A 19,083-nucleotide genomic window follows, 5' to 3' on the forward strand; every position below is an offset into this window, starting at 1 on the left:
GTCGCGTGTCCTTGCACGAATAGATAACCGTTCTTGTATAGACGGATGCGCTCCACTTCGAGGCGGACTACTTGCGGTTGAGCTTCCGGGGGATTCGGGGTCGAACCAATTTCCCGCCTCGGGTCCTTCGTCTTGGACAATCATGTTGTGCAAGATTATGCACGTATACATGATGTCGACCATGTTCTCCATGAACCACGTACGAGCCGGGGCTTTGATGATGTTGAAGCGCGCTTGGAGAACCCCGAACGCCCTCTCCACATCCTTGCGAGCAGCCTCCTGCTTCTGCGCAAAAAGAGCCTGCTTTGGGTTCGCAGACCCACTGCACGTCTTCACGAAGGTAGGCCACTTCGGGTAGATGCCATCGGCGAGATAGTACCCCATTTTATAAAGCCGATTGTTGGCGACGAAGTTGATGGCCGGCGCTTTACCATCCAAAACTTCGGTCAAGAGGTCGGACTGGTTGAGCACGTTTACGTCGTTGTTCGACCCGGGGACCCCGAAGTACGCGTGCCAGATCCAAAGGCGGTAGTCGGCAACAGCCTCGAGTATAACGGTTGGGTGGGTACCTTTGTGGCCGCTCGTGTAGGACCCCTTCCACGCCACCGGGCAATTCTTCCATTGCCAGTGCATGCAATCGACGCTGCCGAGCATCCCTGGGAATCCGTGCACTGTTTCGTGAAGGTCGAGAAGGAACTGACAATCGGCCGTGCTTGGCCTCCGGAGAAATTCGTCGGTGAAGGCTGCCCGGATGCCTTTGCAGAATTTGAGCAAGCACATTCGCCCAGTGCTATCTCCGATGTGGAGGTATTCGTCGAACATGTCGGCCGTTTGTCCAGTCGCAAGCTGGCGGATTGCTGCAGTACATTTCTGCAGCGTCGTGTGGCTGGGACGTCCGACCGCGTCGAACCCTTCCTGGAAGAACTCTTCCCGGGCTGCCAAAGTATTCGCGATGTGGAGAAATAACGGTTTCCCCATGCGGAAACGGCGACGGAAGTACGTATCTCCCCAAACCGGGTTATCGCAGAAGTAGTCGCGTACTAACCTTGCGGCGGCTTCCTCCCGGTTACGATGGATGTACGTACGGGAGCGACGTTGGGGCGGAGCGGCTTCTTCCGCCTCCCGTCGTCGATCTTCTTCAAGTGATTGTTCCAATATTTGACGCATTTGTTCATAAGGATCCATTAGTTTGATTAAATTTGGGAGAAGGAAAATAGAGTTGATTTGAGATGAAAATTGGGGTGGAAATAGAGAGAAATAGATGTGTGTTTGTGATTGAAATGAGTATGAAATAGGAGTATTTATAGAGTAAATAAATAAATTAAAAAAAAAAACGGCTATAAAATTAACGGTCTCATTACCGTTAATAAAAAAAAAAAATTTTTTTTTTTTATTAAATTCGAATTTTTTTTTAAAAAAAATGAATTATTGCGTCATCGGGACGAAGCCCACTCGCGGGGCAGCGAGTGGGCTTCACGCGTCGAATGGGAGTCCGCCACGTCGCCTCGGCGCGTGGCGGAACGTTTCGTTCCGCGTTCCGGAGGAACGAAACGCGGCACGGCATGGGAACGGTGGCGGCACGGAATGGCGACGGAACGCACGCTGCAACGCGTGCCGCCGCGAAACCGTTCCTCCGGAACGGCATAGGAACGGCGACGGCACCGCGTTGCGGATGCTCTTACCATATTCAACGATAGTGTAAAAAAGAATGCTATTACCATTAAAGCCATGTGAACTTGATAGCGCCGGAATTAATGAAAGCTCCCACGTGTCAGCCATTGCGCCAAGTGTTGAATTCCTTTGAGCTCATTAATGGCGGATGCATACCTCCACCGCTCCCAACCACCTCCGCCATCAATATACACTCCCAATCATCCTCTCCAAACCAAAAATCACAAATGCCGAACAACACGAGCGCACGGTTCGCGGCCGCGGTCCTCTGGATCGCCGTCGTGGGGATCATGGCGGCCGGAGGGGCCGAGACGATCGCGGAGAAGTGCGCCTCGGAGTTCCAGAAGGTGACGCCGTGCCTGTCGTTCGTGACGGCCAAGGCCAAGGCGCCGGGCAAGGAGTGCTGCAGCTCGGCCACCGAGCTGCAGGACGAGGATCCGGCGTGTCTCTGCTATATTATTCAGCAGGTGCACAACGGATCCAATGCCGCTATCAAGAGCATGGGCGTGCAGGAGGCGCGCCTCCTGCAGCTGCCCGCGGCTTGTAGCCTGGCCAATGCTAGCCTCTCTGAATGCCCTAGTAAGATTTCTCCTTTTTTTCGTTTTTATTTCTCAGATTTCGTAATAGTCGCGTATATACAACGTGGATCTTGTGTTAGATTCCACTTTAAAATTAATTAGTAATAGTAGGGCTAATCTTTTTTTTAATGTAGATCTCGTATGATTAGTTAAATAATTTAAGTTTACATTTTACTTTCTGTATTTAATATGCCACTATAAATCTATATCTTGTGTTTTCCACCTTAAAATCAATTAGTGATGTTTTTTACTCCCTATATTTAACATTTGAACCCTACACTTTTTTTAAAAAAATTCGTCTTTGTACTTGAAAACTATAGAAAATTATTAAAAATTGTATTCGGTCTTTTACCGAGAGAATCTCCGAAAGACCAAAATATTGGAATTTGGAGGATGGTTTGAGGCTGAAATTTTTTAGAAAAGAAAAAATGGTTGCATGCAGAGTAATTTAGGGGAAAGAAAAATATAGTTTAAAGAAGAATTAAAATACTGCAAAAAAATGACTACGATGTGATTTTTAGTATGTGTATTTGTTTGTAAAAAGTATACTGTGAACTACGTACTTTGCAATATTTTTTCTGCAATGTAACTAACTAATACAGTTGTATCAGAAAATTGAGAGAGATAAAAGTAAGCTTTCTAAATAAAGTAGGTGGATATTGATGATGGTGTTAAGCAATTGTACAAAAAGTTCATGTACCGATTCAATAGATTTAAGCAATTGCTAGTATAATAATGGAGGGATGTACATTGTACAAAAACATGCACTTAAATAATGGAAGAAGAGAGATGTGTGACGTGAGTCATAACCCACTATCTGTAATGACTTTATATTGAAAATATTCCGAATGACAAATTGATAATATAATGGTAGTTTAACTTAAGTAATTAGTAGTATTTAGTAGTAATAAACAATATGTTTATGATGTGTAATGTTGAATTAATTTTTTTTTCAATGGACAGAGATTTTACAAGTTTGACTGACCTAATTGATTAGTTATTATTGGATCAGTTTTGATGATACAATAAGGTGTATTGGGTTAACTTGTTGTTATAATAAGTGTATAATATTATTTAGAACATAAAAAAAAATATAAAAGTTTAGGAATTTACATGCAATTATTCTTAAACTTGAGTAAATTCTAATTTTGAATATCAGTTTTAAAATTTATTCATAGATTAATAAACTATTGATTTATTATGATTATGCAACCGATCAAGATATTGGACCAATATGGCCGAATATAAATCATAATTTGTTGCCTATAATGTGATTTCGTTTCAGTTGACGTCATATAATACCATGTAAGTAAGCTATGTTAGTACTGAAACCATAATTCATTGCAAAATCATAATAAATCAATGGTATTGATAATTTATAGTAGATACTAGTAGATTTTAAAGCTGATATGCAAAATCGGGTTTTATAAAAGTTTAGAAATTTATCGACAAATTACTCAAATTTTCAATTAATGGTATTTATACGTGCATTGGAATCTTTTTCCTAATTCATTAATTTTTTTGATACATTATTCTATATTCAAATTGTTGTCATGTAGAATTATTAATTTGTTGATTTTTGCAATGGACAGAGCTTCTAAACCTGCCTCCAAACTCCCCTGAGGCTGCCATCTTCACCACCAACGCCTCCGCGACCCCGACCCCGACCCCGGTGGGGACACCCGGGACGCCATCAACGACGGCGGCACCCAGTAATGGGGATTGGCGTAAACCTCAAGTTGCCGGATGTGTGGCTATGGCGATCTCCCTCTTGGGGTTGATGCCTTTTTAAACTCTGATTAATTTGAATGCCAATTTGTGATGTAAAAACACCATACTTTGCTTGCATTTTGCGATGTTGGACTATGAGTTACATTCCTGTTTGATTCACTAAGTGCGTATTATATTCGATATAGTAGTACTATTTATTAAGATAGATTGAAATTCCTGATATTTTAAGTTTTGATTGGCTTCTGGTCAATCCCATATCTATTAAAAATATCTAATTAAATCACAATTTGTGTATACTTTTTAATTGTTTCATATGTTACGAAAACCGATTAGATAAATATTATGTACTTATTAAAGATATAATAACGAAAAATACAAAAATCACAATAAATGTCATCAAAATTTTAATTATATGGAACAATTATAAAATATATAAATAATATTATAATTTAATAAGCTACTTTTAAAAATGAGGAGATTGACCAAAAGTTAATGACAATTTTTCTGTTGCTATTATGCTGATAGTGAGATATGTTTGGTATGCATCCATATTATCGAACACATTCGGTGTTTCTCCATATCACTTTCTCCCACCACAGAAACACACAAATATTCACACAACGTTATCAACAAATCTAGAAATTTCATAACATGGATCATTGTGCAGCAAATTCAAAAAAGCAACAAAGCAAAAGAGCAAGTTAGAACACTGTTGTTGAATTGTAGTCAGTTCATTATGTTGGAATACAAGTCTGTCTCCTCGCATGGTGTTACGAACAGCTGAAAGTTAGCGTCGGCCGGCCACGGCTGATGAGCAGAGGGCGGATGCAGCCAGAACTCCGAAGAGGATGAAGAGGAGAGGGGCGTGCCTTCGGGGATTCCATGCATCATAGGCTGAGTTGGGTGGGCTTCATTTTCTTGAATCGGATTCAAAGCCATGGATTCCGGCCGCCACGAATTGTTTGACAGAAGAGAGAGAGCACGAGGATACTCGGGTACTGCATCTAAGTGGGAAGAATACGGGGATACCTTCGAACCTATATTTTGCAAGAACAAACATAACTGACTAATCAAGATTGTATCTATTTCATGTTCGTTTCATGAGATTGAAGCTCACAACATAATCTCGGACAGATAATCACATGACAAAATCTATCATTCCAACCAGATAATGTCACGATGCAATCTTTACTTATCTTATATTGTATCTCGCTATAATATTGTCAAAGCAACAGAACGACGCCTCAGTGTCTTGAAACAAGAAGAAAAGTTTGTCCAAACTATACTGCAAATGAGGATTTGAGTTGTAGGAAGACAGACCTGGATTTGAAACATCAGCCACAGAGCTCTTTGATGCCGGAAATCCTTTGGCTGCAGTGTTTATGAAATGTGGATGTTTAGCTCCCGGAATATGCATTTTCTCGCTGCTAGCCCCGTCTCCACTAGACTTTGAAGGATGATACTCTTTTGTCAGTTGCACTGGTGGACAGTTGCTCAACACAAAACTCATTTGCTGCCTTCCTCCTGCACACAACCGTACGAAAATTAGGCTAATACTATAGAACTCAAACAAAATCTTCAGCAGAGGAAGTCAGCATTTTTCAACTCCCTCTATCACACTACTCTTTCCAGTTTACGGCTTATCCCTATATGCACACCGAGCAATTTTCACATATGATAAGCTGTCGATGCATTTATTTACATACCGAAAATTTCCAACATCAATTAGCCAGATATGATTATATTTAATGTCAGTCTCCATACAGATGCTTAGATAGATTACTTATGCCAAATTATTGCGTTCTCATTCAACAACGGGCATTTACAGTAATATTTAAGAGTTGGAAAGCAAACATCTTGTGTTTATACCATAGAATGGTGACGGGAGCCTTGTAGTATACTGGATGACGTCCTGCTGTGGCTTCCTGCGTCGCGCATTATGATCAGAAAGTCGTCTTCTACAACTGCGCTTCTTTTCATCAAATTCAGACGGGCTATGGAACCTTCAAACAGAGAGAGTACCATTAAAACTCAGAAAACATGTAAATGATGTGATAAAATTTTATATCTGTGTCTACCTGCTACACTGCTGGCAAAACCGGCGCTCAAGGCCACCAATGACGACCTTTGGGGCTTTGGAATGGATGCTGCAAACTCTATGCTTCCGGTGATAATCTTTAGCCGTTGAAAGGTCAACATTGCAGCCCTCAACCACACAGCGAGGTGTTGGGAGATTTCCACCTACCGATTTAGGTTTCTTCAATGAAGCACCTGATGCACTCTTGGCATGGCTTCCAGCCCCACTGTTCTCAAAGTATGTTCTCTTTCCAAGCTTGAGGCCGATCAGCGGCTCTACCGAGCCAATGGAAGCTTCCGGAGTTCCTTCTGATTCCGTAACTTTAAAATTTCCGGAAAAATCTTCATTAGCCATGAGGCTCTTTGCCGAGGAATCAGAAACTGATATTGAGCTCTTTGCTGAAGAAACACGGCCGCCGTCCAACCCAGAGGCACCACTATTCCCACACCCGGCCAAGAGATTGAAGGATCCGGCATCAATTTCCCGATCATCAATAACAGTCCAATCCACTAGTTGCAGCTTTTTTGAACCCAACGCGTCATAGCTTTCCCAGTCCCACTTAGTATTCCAATCCATCTCCAAACAGTGGCTCATTAGGTGGAGTTTCTCAATCAAACCAAGCAAGAATGATGTATCATAAAATTATAGAGGAAGAAACTGCGTGTAACAAGAAACATAATAAGCGAAACTACTTCAGAAGAATCGAATAACAACTAATAGGATATCCATAACAACACTTTATCACAATTACCATGAAGACATCACAAAGTAAGTAATCACCCCATGGAAAAGCTACAATTCCCTGTTTCAAGGTTAAGCAAAACCGCAAACGAAAAATCAATACCCTCCGTGATAACTAACAACCATCAGATAAAGCATTCAACATTACCAATAGCCCATGTACTCAGCCCTCAAATTAACAAGACCAAACACAACCAAAGACAAAGAAATTCAATCAAACAGCTACAAATAAAAAAACCTACTCTTTGCAAATAGAACATAACACAAGCAAAGACAAAGAGATTCATTCAAACATACTGCTATGAATAAGAAACCTAATCTTTGTTCAAAATTGCCTACCACAAAAACCAAACCAAAGCAGAAAACTCTCCAACAAAGGATGAAAATGAACGGAACTTGCTAGAAAAAAGAAGAAAGTGGTAGGTAATATACATTCTTTTTTAGCCCCTTTACTCAGATGAGTGGAAAAAAAACAGATTTTCACTGTTGAACTGCCTGCAATCCCAATCAATCACCATCGTTTTTTATAGCAATAAAGACTCCACTTTTTTACAGTTAATATTTACTAGCAATGGGCACCCACCAAGATTGACAACCATGCCTCCCTCTTAAACATAACCATTAAAGAGAAGATAAATGGTCTTACTACCTTGAGACAGAAAAGAAACAGACCTAAATATGTTGCTTTTGGCCTCTTCCCCATCAAACAAAAAAAAAACAAAATCCAAAAATATGTATATAATCAAGCCCTTCCACCATCAAATCAAGACTCCATCTTTGATGAGGAAAGTCTTCAGTAATAATCCCCAAACTGCAGACAAATTCACCCAATTGTTTCAACAAAAACAGAAAGCAATCAATTACTCATTCACTCCCCTCGATGGAGAAAGAAAGCAATCATTAGAGCAGCATATGAGTTAGTTAGGCAGCAACACAATTTTCTAGATGAGAAAAAGAAGTGCAGCTTACCCAGTTTCAGAGAGAGGGGGTTTGGGAAGCGTGAGGAAAGGAAAGGGGGGTGAATTTTATGTTACCATAAGGAGAAAGTGAGAGAGTTTTGAGTAGATAAAGGAGTAGAGTTTGAGGGGATGGGGCAAACTTAACTGGCAATAACAATGGTGTGAGCTACTATTTTATGCAGAGGAGGTGGGTCCCATTGATGTGATCTGCTGTGTGTTTATCTGAACGATTACCGGTGGGAGATCGGACGGCTGGGGAGGCTGCGACGCTTCCTTTCACTACCGGAATGTACGATTGTTTATATTATTTTGGACAATCTCAAAATACATTGATCTTGAGAAATTAAATAGTAGTACTACTCTTGTCGTTGCTCCTATGATTATTTTTTATTTTTTAAACTATTATCATTATTCACGTTTTATGCAAATATTTGGACTATCATCTTTCTTTTTTCCGATAGATTTTTGGATAGAATTGCGCATAAACTATAGAATAAAGCCAAAATATGTGTGGCCGAAATATTATGTTTGAGTTTTCATTTTTGTGAAATTGATGGTCGCAAACGACTAAAATTCTAACTTTAGATGTTTGATTTGGAAAATTGAATTTTAGCCTTTAAATTATCGAATTTAGCCAAATTATCGAATTTTGTACGACATTAAAAGTCTATCCAAATGTGCGATGGAATGTCAACATCAATTTTAAGTAGCAAAATTATAACTAATTATACTTGATAATTTACTTGTTATCACTCCTTGAATTACAGGAAAATATTCATTATTCGTATACATACTGTTTTTTAGAATAAATAGTTGGAAAAATCATGATCAAGTTTAAAAATGGTTAATTATACTAAGTTTGATATTTTTTTAATTGTCCCATGACAAAAAATTCTAGTATGCTACGTGCCTGAATTTATTAACATGGCGTGCACATGTTTAGAAAGTAATATCATGGTCGTTGTTTAAGTAGCCGGCACGTTTTATCCACATAATATTTTCCGTTGCCACACATACATAACTTTGCTAAATCCGATATTATGGGACAATTGTGCAAAACGTCAAAGTTATGATATAATCGATCATTATTGAAAATTGCGAGAGTGGCCATAAATTGATCAAACTTGGGCGAAATTGAGATCGAGCCAACCCCAAATTTAGGGGGCAAGAGAGTGTGGCTGCCCCATATCGTTAGAAGACCTAATTATCCCTTAGGGACAACCGAAAAATAAAATATCATCTCACAGACTACGTATTTCTTTCGTTTGAAGTAGAAGAAACCAAACAATATCATTTTGAATTATTTTTAAACTTGCATTATGTCCATTATTAAAAAAATACTACTGCATTATTTCTCACTCGTTCTTTTATTTATGCTTACATGTCACTTACATCTAATAGATTCAACTTATAATTATGGAATATCATGTGGTGAAATGGTGTTCACTAGGAGTGGTATGTTGACAATGGTGTGTTAGGTTGAGATGGAATTATGAATAATTCACACATGACAGAAAATTTGTGGACGAAATGTTGGATTTGTCTTGTCGTTTTCGCATTAAATTTTACTTTTGTGCTTTCATTTAATTTTTATATGGTACTTCTATGAATATGTTTTTATTTAAACTTGTTTTACTAGTATTTTCTAACAGGACAAAAACGTGTCCTGCAATATAGATCGTCAAATATGTTTGCGTGTAATTAAATATGCTTTTTGTGTAATTAAACGTGATTTGTGTGACATGACGACAAATTTTAAAAAATAAACGTGAGATAAAATCGTGATACTAATTTGATTTCAATTATAATTGAACATAAATTAACGACCTTTAATAATGGTTTATGCTCATTTTTATTTTGTACCGTTTTAAAATATTTGTTGGTTAAATTATAAAATTTTAATATTTTTTCATTTATCTTATTTATGTATATAAAATTACATCTTTAAGTGTTGATCAAAACTCAAAATGACGTTTTATAAAAACAAATATATTTTTCATTTATTTTCCTTTCTTTAATTAAATATTTAAGCGTTAAACGTCATTTCACACAGATGAAATAATCGAAAAAAAATCATAATTTAATATTTTATTTTCAATATTATAAGAGTGCCCAAATTTAAATTTTATGATTTAAATAGGTAGTATTTCATTAATATATTCCTATAAATTTTGCTTTATTCTATTGGTGAACTATGGAACATTCTAGAAATTAATTTCATAATAATTCATAAATTGTCACTGATCTACGTATTTCAACTTATTGGTATTTTGGGACCGCCGCAGTTAATAATACTACTAATCTAGCACATCAATACATCATTGTCTCAAATAAACTTTCAGGAAAAAAAAATAAAAAAAAAAACTTTCAGAAAACATAGGTCATTTTTAACTTTGTAACCGTTCAGTTATTTTAATATGTGTATATTAAAACATTGACCTTTTGCTTTATATTTTTACATTGAAAGGTGTTGATCATATACTATAGTCTATAATATTTTAAAAATTCATTAATTTACTACTACGAACAAAATAAAAATATAAGATCAAAATTACATAATTAGCGGGCTTTACATACGCCATATTCTCATAGGAGTGGACAAAATATTCGAAATTCAAATAATTACACGAACTCAAACTGAAATAATAATATATGGTTTTCATTTTTAATTTTTTTTTATTTTTATATAATTCTATGCCGAAATTATAAAAAAAATATTAATTTTAGATAACTATAGTTCAAATCAAATTTTTATAAATTCGGTTTGGTTCAATTCTTTATTTAAAAAAGATAGAAATATGTAAATGCTAATTTCAGAATAAGTGAAGGAATTGGGGAGTGACACCTCACCTATATAATCAAGTAAACATTAGGTAGGGACCATAACTTAAGCGCCATATAATCAAGTAAACATTAGGCAGGGACCATAACTTAAGCGCCAAACTTTATTCCAATTTAATTACGTTAAAATGCTACCTTGCGACTATTTCTTATATAGGGTTCTTAAATATAGTCATAGAGACTTATTACTATTGTGTGTAGTTAGTAAATGATTCACAAAATGAACTTTGAATAATTCATAAAAAAAGGGTTGAAACCCTAATTTTAAGGGTCATATCCTGGTCCGACAGTATTGTGCGGGGTGTAAATTAGGGTACGTAGTGACCTGCTAAGGGGGGGTCTAACCCACTGTCTGCCAGAAGCCCACCTCTCAAGGCCTCACACTTGTGCCTGAGAGGTGTTGCAACTACACGACAATAGTGAGATTTGATCATTGGCCATTCATACAAATCTAGCCCTCCTCGTGATGAACTTTGAATAATTGAGTTGACATTTATCTTTTATATACAATTAACATAACATAAATATAACTGTCAAATATCTTTAAAAAAGAAAAGAAATCAAAATAGAGCTAAACTACTACATAGGCAAAAAGAATAAAAACGCTTCAAATTAATAGTGAAATAATTTTAAACGCAAATTATATGACCACGTATGCCGGGCATCAAGAGTCACTCCGAAGACGTGAGGCGTGGATTGATTGGGGTCCAATGATGAGACCGAAGACACGCTGAGGATTCAACAAAGCTCGATGGCCTCCCAAGGATGATAGGAAAGAAGAACGCTCGGATTTGAGGACAAATCCTTCCAAAGAAGGATAGGATGATACGACCACAAGTTCTGAGCCTCAAGAGTCACTCGTACGCCGTGAGCCTTGGGTAGATTGGGGTCCAAGAAGGATGAAAAGGTCATGACAATGAGCTAAGATGTAGCTGGGGTCTAATTCAAGCAATGATCTGACAAATCAAATGACGTCCAAATTCTCTTCCAAGGCAACCAATGTCTTCGTCTTCGAAAGAGAGTCGCGTGAGTATGTTTCACGCCTCGATCGGAGTTCAGTGGAGAGAGTTATTACCAATTTACGAAAAGCGCGCGCTGAAGAGCGGATGACTCCAGGGAGAAAGCGCGACCGTGCTTTTTGAGATGTAAAAAACGCTCGGTCGGGCGTTTTTGTCCGATTTTAAGAATTGAAACAGAAAGTTTGCCTGATCGGGCGATTTGTCGTTTTCTAAACGCCCGGCCGGGCGTCAGCACTGTTTTGGCCGATTTTTATTTATTTTGTGTCCCTTTCCTTGGGATTCCAACCCTAACTATAAATACTATTTTGTAAGACTTTTATTGGCAAACTTTGATGAATGATATTTTGAAGACTCCCTTGTGAGATTTTTATCCAAATTCCTGCGTAGGTTGCTTGGTTTATGTTCATTAGACTAGATCAAGTATAGGTATGCATTTATGGTGGTGTAGTCATGAATATGGAGTCAATAGAGTGTTTGCTTTGGGTGAAAGTAGCCTAGGGTTGCCCACATCTTCTTGTGGGAGGTCATAGGTCCCCAAAGAGGATTCCCCCCTCTTTACACCCTTCTTCCTTTTCTAACCTCTCCCCCAAACTCCTTTTTTAGCCTAGTTTTTGTGGCTAGCTCAACCTATTATTTTTATCTTAACCAAAAAAATTGGAGTCAAACACTATTTTAGGCATTTCTTGAGCACATGGAAGGATTTCCTCACAAGAATCCTTATCAGCAAAGCCCAAAACAATTGCAAAGCCCAGAAAATAAGATTTGTATCAAACAAATCTAATTGAAACCAACTCGATTATAAAATACGGAGTAGCTAAATAACTGAGTTTTTTCGTAAAACTTTTGTTTCTTTGATTATCCCCTTATGTTACAGTAGTAATTATTTCATCTCTAAAAGTCAAGCACAATAGTTAGAATTAAACCAACATTGCACATTAAGTTGTAGTTGCTATCATGCAACAGTGTGTCAAAGTAGTACTATTAATTGTGCATTTATTCAAAGGTGGGCCCTTTCATTGGGCCGTATTCATTCAAACTTGGGGCTTTTCAGTGAAATATACTGAATTTGGGCTGACCCGTTTGATACTTCAACTCAATCATAAGCCTGAATTTGTAGTATTTTGAATTAGATATTGGTTGGTGGAAAGAAACGAATAGGGTTCTCCTCTACAAAAAACTTGGTTGGCCCAATTAATTTGATGACAGGTGAAAAGGGAAAATAATTTTGATTCGTTTTTCTACCTATTTAGAGGGTCATCGATTCACGTATATTTTGACGAATGACCGATTCAAGAAACATAATTCGTGAAGCTGAACACAATGAAAAATGTCATCGTTTGTATTGAAAGATAGAGGCAGTGCAGTTGATATTGCTAGCAATGGATGGTGGATAAAGAAAGAAAATGAACTCAGTTCCAAGTAAAATGTAAAAAGAAGTCTATTTTTTTGGGATGGAGAGTATGCACTATTTATATACTCGTTCCGTCCCATATGAGTATGCACTATTTTCTTTTTAGTTCGTCCCACATCTAATTTTTAAAACTCTTATCTCTTTAATGAGGTGGTAACAATACTTTGATAACTTTTTCTTTTTATCTCTCTCTGACTCCATCAATCGTGCGTTAAAACTTATACTCAACCAAAAGTGCATACTCTTATGGGACGGGTTAAGTATTTTGGTGTGTTATCTAATAATTTTGCAATCCCAAATAAAAAAGTAAAAAAAAAATCTTAGATTCACCGTTACTTGCCTTCATGAACTGATGGTAAAATCAGTGAGGCTCCAACTCCACATAAATCCAATCATTTATTAAAACAACATTATTTATAAGATCTCAAAATCACATTGAGAGAAAAAAAACCGAGTTCTTATAAAAAAAGGTTAGGTTAATATAAGATTTTAGTTATATAGAAGTTGCCAAATACTATAACACGTCAAATATATCATAGGAAAAAAATCAAAGTCATCAAAAACCTTTTTTTCCCTAAATTTGAAAGACCACTTTATTTGAAGTTTGTAATCATGAAAAGACTCTCCACCTACTAGACAAGAAAAGCAAATCCTTGCCTCAAATCAAGATAAAAAGATCAAACAATTGTAAAAAGTGGTTGTTGAATTCAACATTCAAATCAGCAAACTAATTGCACACGTAAAATAATGATTACCATAGCTTAAATTTTAAGGCCAAATATGTTAATGTTGATGTGATTATCACAATAATTATGAGGTATGATGCATTTTGATTTAGGCCCCCACAAAGATGAGATGAAATTGTGTGAATGATTACCCACCCACAACCCTTTTTCTTTACTATTTCAAAACCCAGTTTAGATTTCTTTAAATCAATATAATTAATTCTCCGCTTATTTTAGTAATTATACATAAATTAATAATTGTAATCAATGTTTAAAATCTAAAATTTAAAACTATATTTTACAAATTAAGATCTAAAAAAACAGTATAAAAAAAACATGGTGTATACAGCCATGATATTGCTGTTTCACAACACTCTTTAGATATGGGAAGAAATAAGCAAAATAAATAAAATCATCATCATTGTATTAATTAACCTAGCTATTCACCCCTTCTTTCATCTTTAGCTCTTCTCTCCACACATAATCATTACATACACATAATCACCCCAACACATTTTGAACTAAAAAAAGGCGAAAGCAAATAAAAACAATTTGCAAAAATCCTACTACTTGAAACCTTTTTAAAGAGACAGACCAATCAAACCAAGTAAAAACTTATTTCCAATCGGATACAATTATTTTCATAAAATCGACAATTTAATGTTTAGATAAAACAGGTTTGTCCCGAGTATTTGGCTGCCCAATACTCGAGCTATAAGCTAGGTGAGTGAAATAATTAGCTAAGACAATATCAAAAGAAACGATTCCTACTACAAATCTCAACCAACAGACTCACTTGCATTACTAAATGTAAACTGAAGCAAGTTGTAGTAGAATCACATACTGAGAAAGCACTACTGGGTACTGAGAGAGTACGAGCATCCACATCCGTGCTCTTACTAACGAGCATGGATGTGGGCCTAGACCCACTTTTTCTGCCTGCTCTATGGCAAGAGCACAACACCCACATCCGTGTTCTTCCGCAAGGACGAGCACAAGGGTCCTACCATTCTATTATTCAATTTAAATAAAAACATTTCCACAATATTAAAATTCATTAAAAATACCCAAAATACTATTACTAATTACTAAAAAATTAAAAATTATATAATTAAAATCTTAAAAATTAAAAATTTCATAATTAAAGTCTTAAAAATTAAAAATTACATAATTAAATTCATAAGTGGCCGAATTTCGTCCAAATGAATGATGAATGTGTGTATTTATAGATAATTTTGGGATTAATTTTTTTTAAAAAATTCAAAAAATGGTAATAAAACGGCTATATTTTTTAGAATCCGAAAATATATATTTTTTTAATTTTGGGTATTATTTTCGATTTTAAAAAAAAGAAAAAAAATGTCAACGTCCAATAGAAACGCGTCACGTCGCCCTGCTCGCTGGCATGGACGTGCTCTTAGCTACGAGCACGTCCGTGCCAGCGACAACAGCGCAGCGGCGGACAGGCGTGTCCTTGCCAATGGCAAGGACGAGCGGACAGCGTAATACAACCGTTGTGGATGCTCTAAACAAGTTATCATGATGGTAAAAATAAAGTAGCAAACACCTTAGAAAACTTGGTATCTACTTAACCTACCTCTTGGTAGCTTCTGTAGACACCGGCCTTTGACCCAATTACCAATATGTTATAAAAGTCGTTCTTCTCAATCTCCCAGCTTAGGGTGTCCACTATAAGGTGGACACGCCCAATAGCCCCGCCCCAGTTTTTTGTCCATAGCCCCAATTTTTTGTTCATAGCCTCAAAATTCTATTTCCGCCACTATAGTGGACAACTCCAATAGCCCCAAAATTTTATAATCAATTTTCATTTTTAAATATTTTTTAGTTTCAATCAGTGTCGGGTGATTCGTCGTCTCCTCGGTGCATTTTGTAGAGGGTGTATGGATGTTGTGAAAATGGGAGTGGGGGAGGAGGGAGAGTGGTATTTATATAGATATGAAAAACGAAAAAAAAAAAAATTCAAACCATGCGGCTAATCGCAACCGCCGCGGCTAATCTTCGTGGCACTATAGGCGCCGCGCCTATAGGCGCGGCTATAGCCACCCCGCCGCGTCCTCGCCCCACTCGCGGCGAAGCCTCGTCCGCCGCCCTCCCCCCCACCAGCCGCGTCCACCCTCGCGGCGGACACCCCCTCCACTATAATAGCCGCGCCTACCGCCCCGCTTCCGCCCCGCTCGCGGCTATAGCCGCGTCCACATTATAGTGGACGCTCTTAGAAATTCAAAAATCCTCCTTTGTTCCAGGTAGTCATACCTTCTTATTGAACATATTGATCTTTGTTCGGATTTCTTGAAGTCATCCATCCTGTGAAATTAGCAATACTAATAAACTTATTATTTGTTGCCGTGTTTTTATTACCTACTCCCCCATCCGTTCCATAATAATAGAGTCATTTTGCTATTTTTGTACGTTCCATATTAATAGACTCATTTCCCTTTTTAGTAAAAATCAACACATTTCTCCCCACCTACTTTATTATCTCGTCATCTCTCTATCTTTTTCATTTTCCACTTTATTCTCCATTTACTTAACTCACCTAACACAATTTTTCTTAATCTCTGTGCCGAAAAGAAACGCCTCCATTATTATGGAATGGAGGGAGTATCAAATAATAATATAAATGATATATCAAAGTACATTTAAAATAGTATTTTTATAATAAATAATTGTCCTTGCAATATAGCGCTTGATCATTTGAATGTGGTAGAACACACTTTCATTTTCTCTTTTCTTTTTCCAAAGGGAACAAACAGAATAAGGTCATCCGCATTCATGTCTCTTATCCGTCTCTTAACCATCCCATCTCTTCACTATTCATGGACCACACTGTACTTTTCACCCTATTTCTTAACTAAGAGACAACACCTGCATCCCTCCATCTCTTAACCGTCTCTTAACCATCTCATCCTTTAACTATTCATTCAATTTCATTTTTTATTTTTATTTCTAACAAATTCAATTAATAAAAACACACTTCATTAAATAAAATAAAATTACAACTTAAAATTCTAAAAAATAAAAAACCATATTAATAGAATCCTAAAAAAATAAAAAATACATAATTTAAAAAATACATAATTTAAAACTTAAAGAAGGTTCTCACAGAAGTAGGTCTCTCCCCATACTGGGCTCTCACAGAAGTAATCGCGTACCAACCTTGCGGCGGCTTCCTCCCGGTTACGATGGATGTAAATCCGGGATCGCCTTTGAGGCGGCGCGGCTTCCTCCTCCTCCCTACGTCGATCTTCTTCTAGCGATTCTTCCATTATTCGACGCATTTGCTCAAATAGATCCATGAATGGATTAAATTTGGGAAAAGAATAATGTTTTGAGATGAAGAATGTAGAGTGTTTGAGTGAGAATATAGAGTTTTTTTATGGTGGATTAATTTGTGGGAATGATTTGATATTTATAGAAGTGATTGGGGGCTTAAAAAAATAAAAAAATAAAAAATTTGCAAAAACGGCTAGTATATTTTTTGGGATTTTTTTTAATTTTCGAATTTTTCCTGATTTTTTTTTAAAAAAAATTCCGGATAAAAACAACGCTCTCTCGTTGGCCGGCGAGTGGGCATCACGGATGAACCAGAGCTCGTCACGTCGCCAACATGCGTGGCGAGCTGTCTCGCGAGACTTCCCTCCGCGGCGAGACAAGGGACGAGATGGGGACGGGCTGGGGACGAGACGGAGCCCGCAACGCTGTCTCGATGCGGTCTCGTCTCTCCGAGACGAGATAGAGCCCGCAACGAGACGCGCTGCGGTGCCCTAATAACGCAAGTTGAACTAGTGCGTAGTTGTATAATCATTTTAAGGAATACTAACAATTAAACCAATTCCATAATTGATTATAATTATACAGTATAGGCGTGTTATCATCTCTACATATAGAAAGCGTGTAATGGATCATCATTAGATTGAGACATTTTCTTGCTTGTTTTTATACTCATTATTATTATATTATTCATATGCATAAAAAATGTTTGGTACTTTACCAAATCAAAATACTACTAATTATTCACATTTGCGAGAGTCCTCGAAACTTTTAGCTAACGCAAAACCTTCAACCAATAACTTTGGTATCCATAAAATTGTATTAAAATATAAATAGGCAATTTAATTATGGATTTATATGAATAAAATAAAAAACACTAATTGATATATTGAAAACTGACGACCATGAGAACACCGACAGAGTTGGACAGTGAGGCGGTGTCCAAGGAAGGAGGAGATGGCGATTTTCGAAACCCCTAAAATTAGAAGAATTTTCGAAACATTGAGGAATATGAATAAAGATTTAGTAATAATTTATCTTTATAGTATCATGTAAGCAAATGTAGTTTTGATAATCTAGAAAATTTGAGGAAGAAAACTAATAAAAAAGTTATAATAATAAAACTTTGTAACTTAAATGCCACCTCATTCACCCTCCATCCATATTGGGGTTTGATGGGAAATTCTTTACACCCAAGCAAATGATGGAACTAACCTTTGCAACCACATTGCTTTATGTGTAAAATGCCGAAATTCATCATGAATCATTCTTATAAAATAATTTATTATTTCTTCATGGGGATTCATAGCTCTACCTTACTTTCTACAAAAATAATCACATTTCTTGCAGCAAAAATGCGAAATCAAATTAAATATACGTACCATAATGATTACTTTGATAATGTATGTAAGTATTTATGTATATGTATCACAATAATATTAGAGTAAATTAGTTAAAATTTTCACATTCCAACCTATTTTTATTTTCTGATAACATGGGTACTCTAATTTAAGGGTTATAGCTCTATGTCACGATTTGCTTTAGGAGTTATTTTAAATTCAGTGTGTCATTTTATTTGTTCGAATATGTATAATCTAACTTTGAAATTCTAAACTCACCAATATATGTATAACCCAGTTTTCATAATCACAATGATTGCACTAAAGTATAAAAGTTGAAACACATAAAAACAAAAAATACTCGAAAAAAATAAATGAAAAGAAGGTAGCGGTGATGCAATTTAAGCCGTCAGATTATATGCTTAGTGAATTGGTTCCGTTGGTCTTCCTTGGACAAATTCTTACTTTCCTAATTCCTCATATACCCTTCGATTTAATAGAGTTGATTTTTTTTTATTAAAAGAGAGGATAATTTCAGCAGCTGTGAAATACTACAACTTTTTATAGAGTTAAAAATGACTTAGGATATTAATACATCCTTATATAGTTTAGGGATATGACTTATAATTAATAATTGTGGTTTTGGGATAACTTTGTATGGTGACGATTTTGTAATTGTAAATTTGCATTTAATTATTT

At 36.6% G+C, this 19,083-nt stretch overlaps 2 protein-coding genes across 10 annotated transcripts; one reads left to right on the forward strand and one right to left on the reverse strand.

Moving 5' to 3' along the window:
* The first annotated feature begins 1,809 nt into the window (after positions 1-1,809).
* Positions 1,810-4,139, forward strand: LOC121807091 (non-specific lipid transfer protein GPI-anchored 1-like). Its single transcript, XM_042207287.1, has 2 exons — positions 1,810-2,250; positions 3,842-4,139. The coding sequence occupies exons 1-2, from the start codon at positions 1,899-1,901 to the stop codon at positions 4,039-4,041; spliced, it is 552 nt and encodes a 183-aa protein (XP_042063221.1). The 5' UTR covers positions 1,810-1,898; the 3' UTR covers positions 4,042-4,139.
* Positions 4,140-4,603: 464 nt separating this feature from the next.
* Positions 4,604-8,081, reverse strand: LOC121806554 (squamosa promoter-binding-like protein 12). Of its 9 annotated transcripts, XM_042206650.1 has the most exons (7): positions 7,768-7,896; positions 7,471-7,609; positions 6,809-6,859; positions 6,059-6,714; positions 5,850-5,983; positions 5,301-5,504; positions 4,604-5,017 (listed from the first exon to the last, which is right to left on the reverse strand). In XM_042206650.1, the coding sequence occupies exons 4-7, from the start codon at positions 6,649-6,651 to the stop codon at positions 4,707-4,709; spliced, it is 1,242 nt and encodes a 413-aa protein (XP_042062584.1). In that variant the 5' UTR covers positions 6,652-6,714; positions 6,809-6,859; positions 7,471-7,609; positions 7,768-7,896; the 3' UTR covers positions 4,604-4,706. The 9 variants fall into 9 exon arrangements, with proteins under 9 accessions (XP_042062584.1, XP_042062585.1, XP_042062580.1 ...); XM_042206651.1 differs by lacking the exons at positions 7,471-7,609; positions 7,768-7,896 and adding an exon at positions 7,903-8,080; XM_042206646.1 differs by lacking the exon at positions 7,471-7,609.
* Positions 8,082-19,083: the final 11,002 nt, after the last annotated feature.

This window comes from Salvia splendens, chromosome 6, assembly GCF_004379255.2.
Source record: "Salvia splendens isolate huo1 chromosome 6, SspV2, whole genome shotgun sequence".
Taxonomy (NCBI): domain Eukaryota; kingdom Viridiplantae; phylum Streptophyta; class Magnoliopsida; order Lamiales; family Lamiaceae; genus Salvia; species Salvia splendens.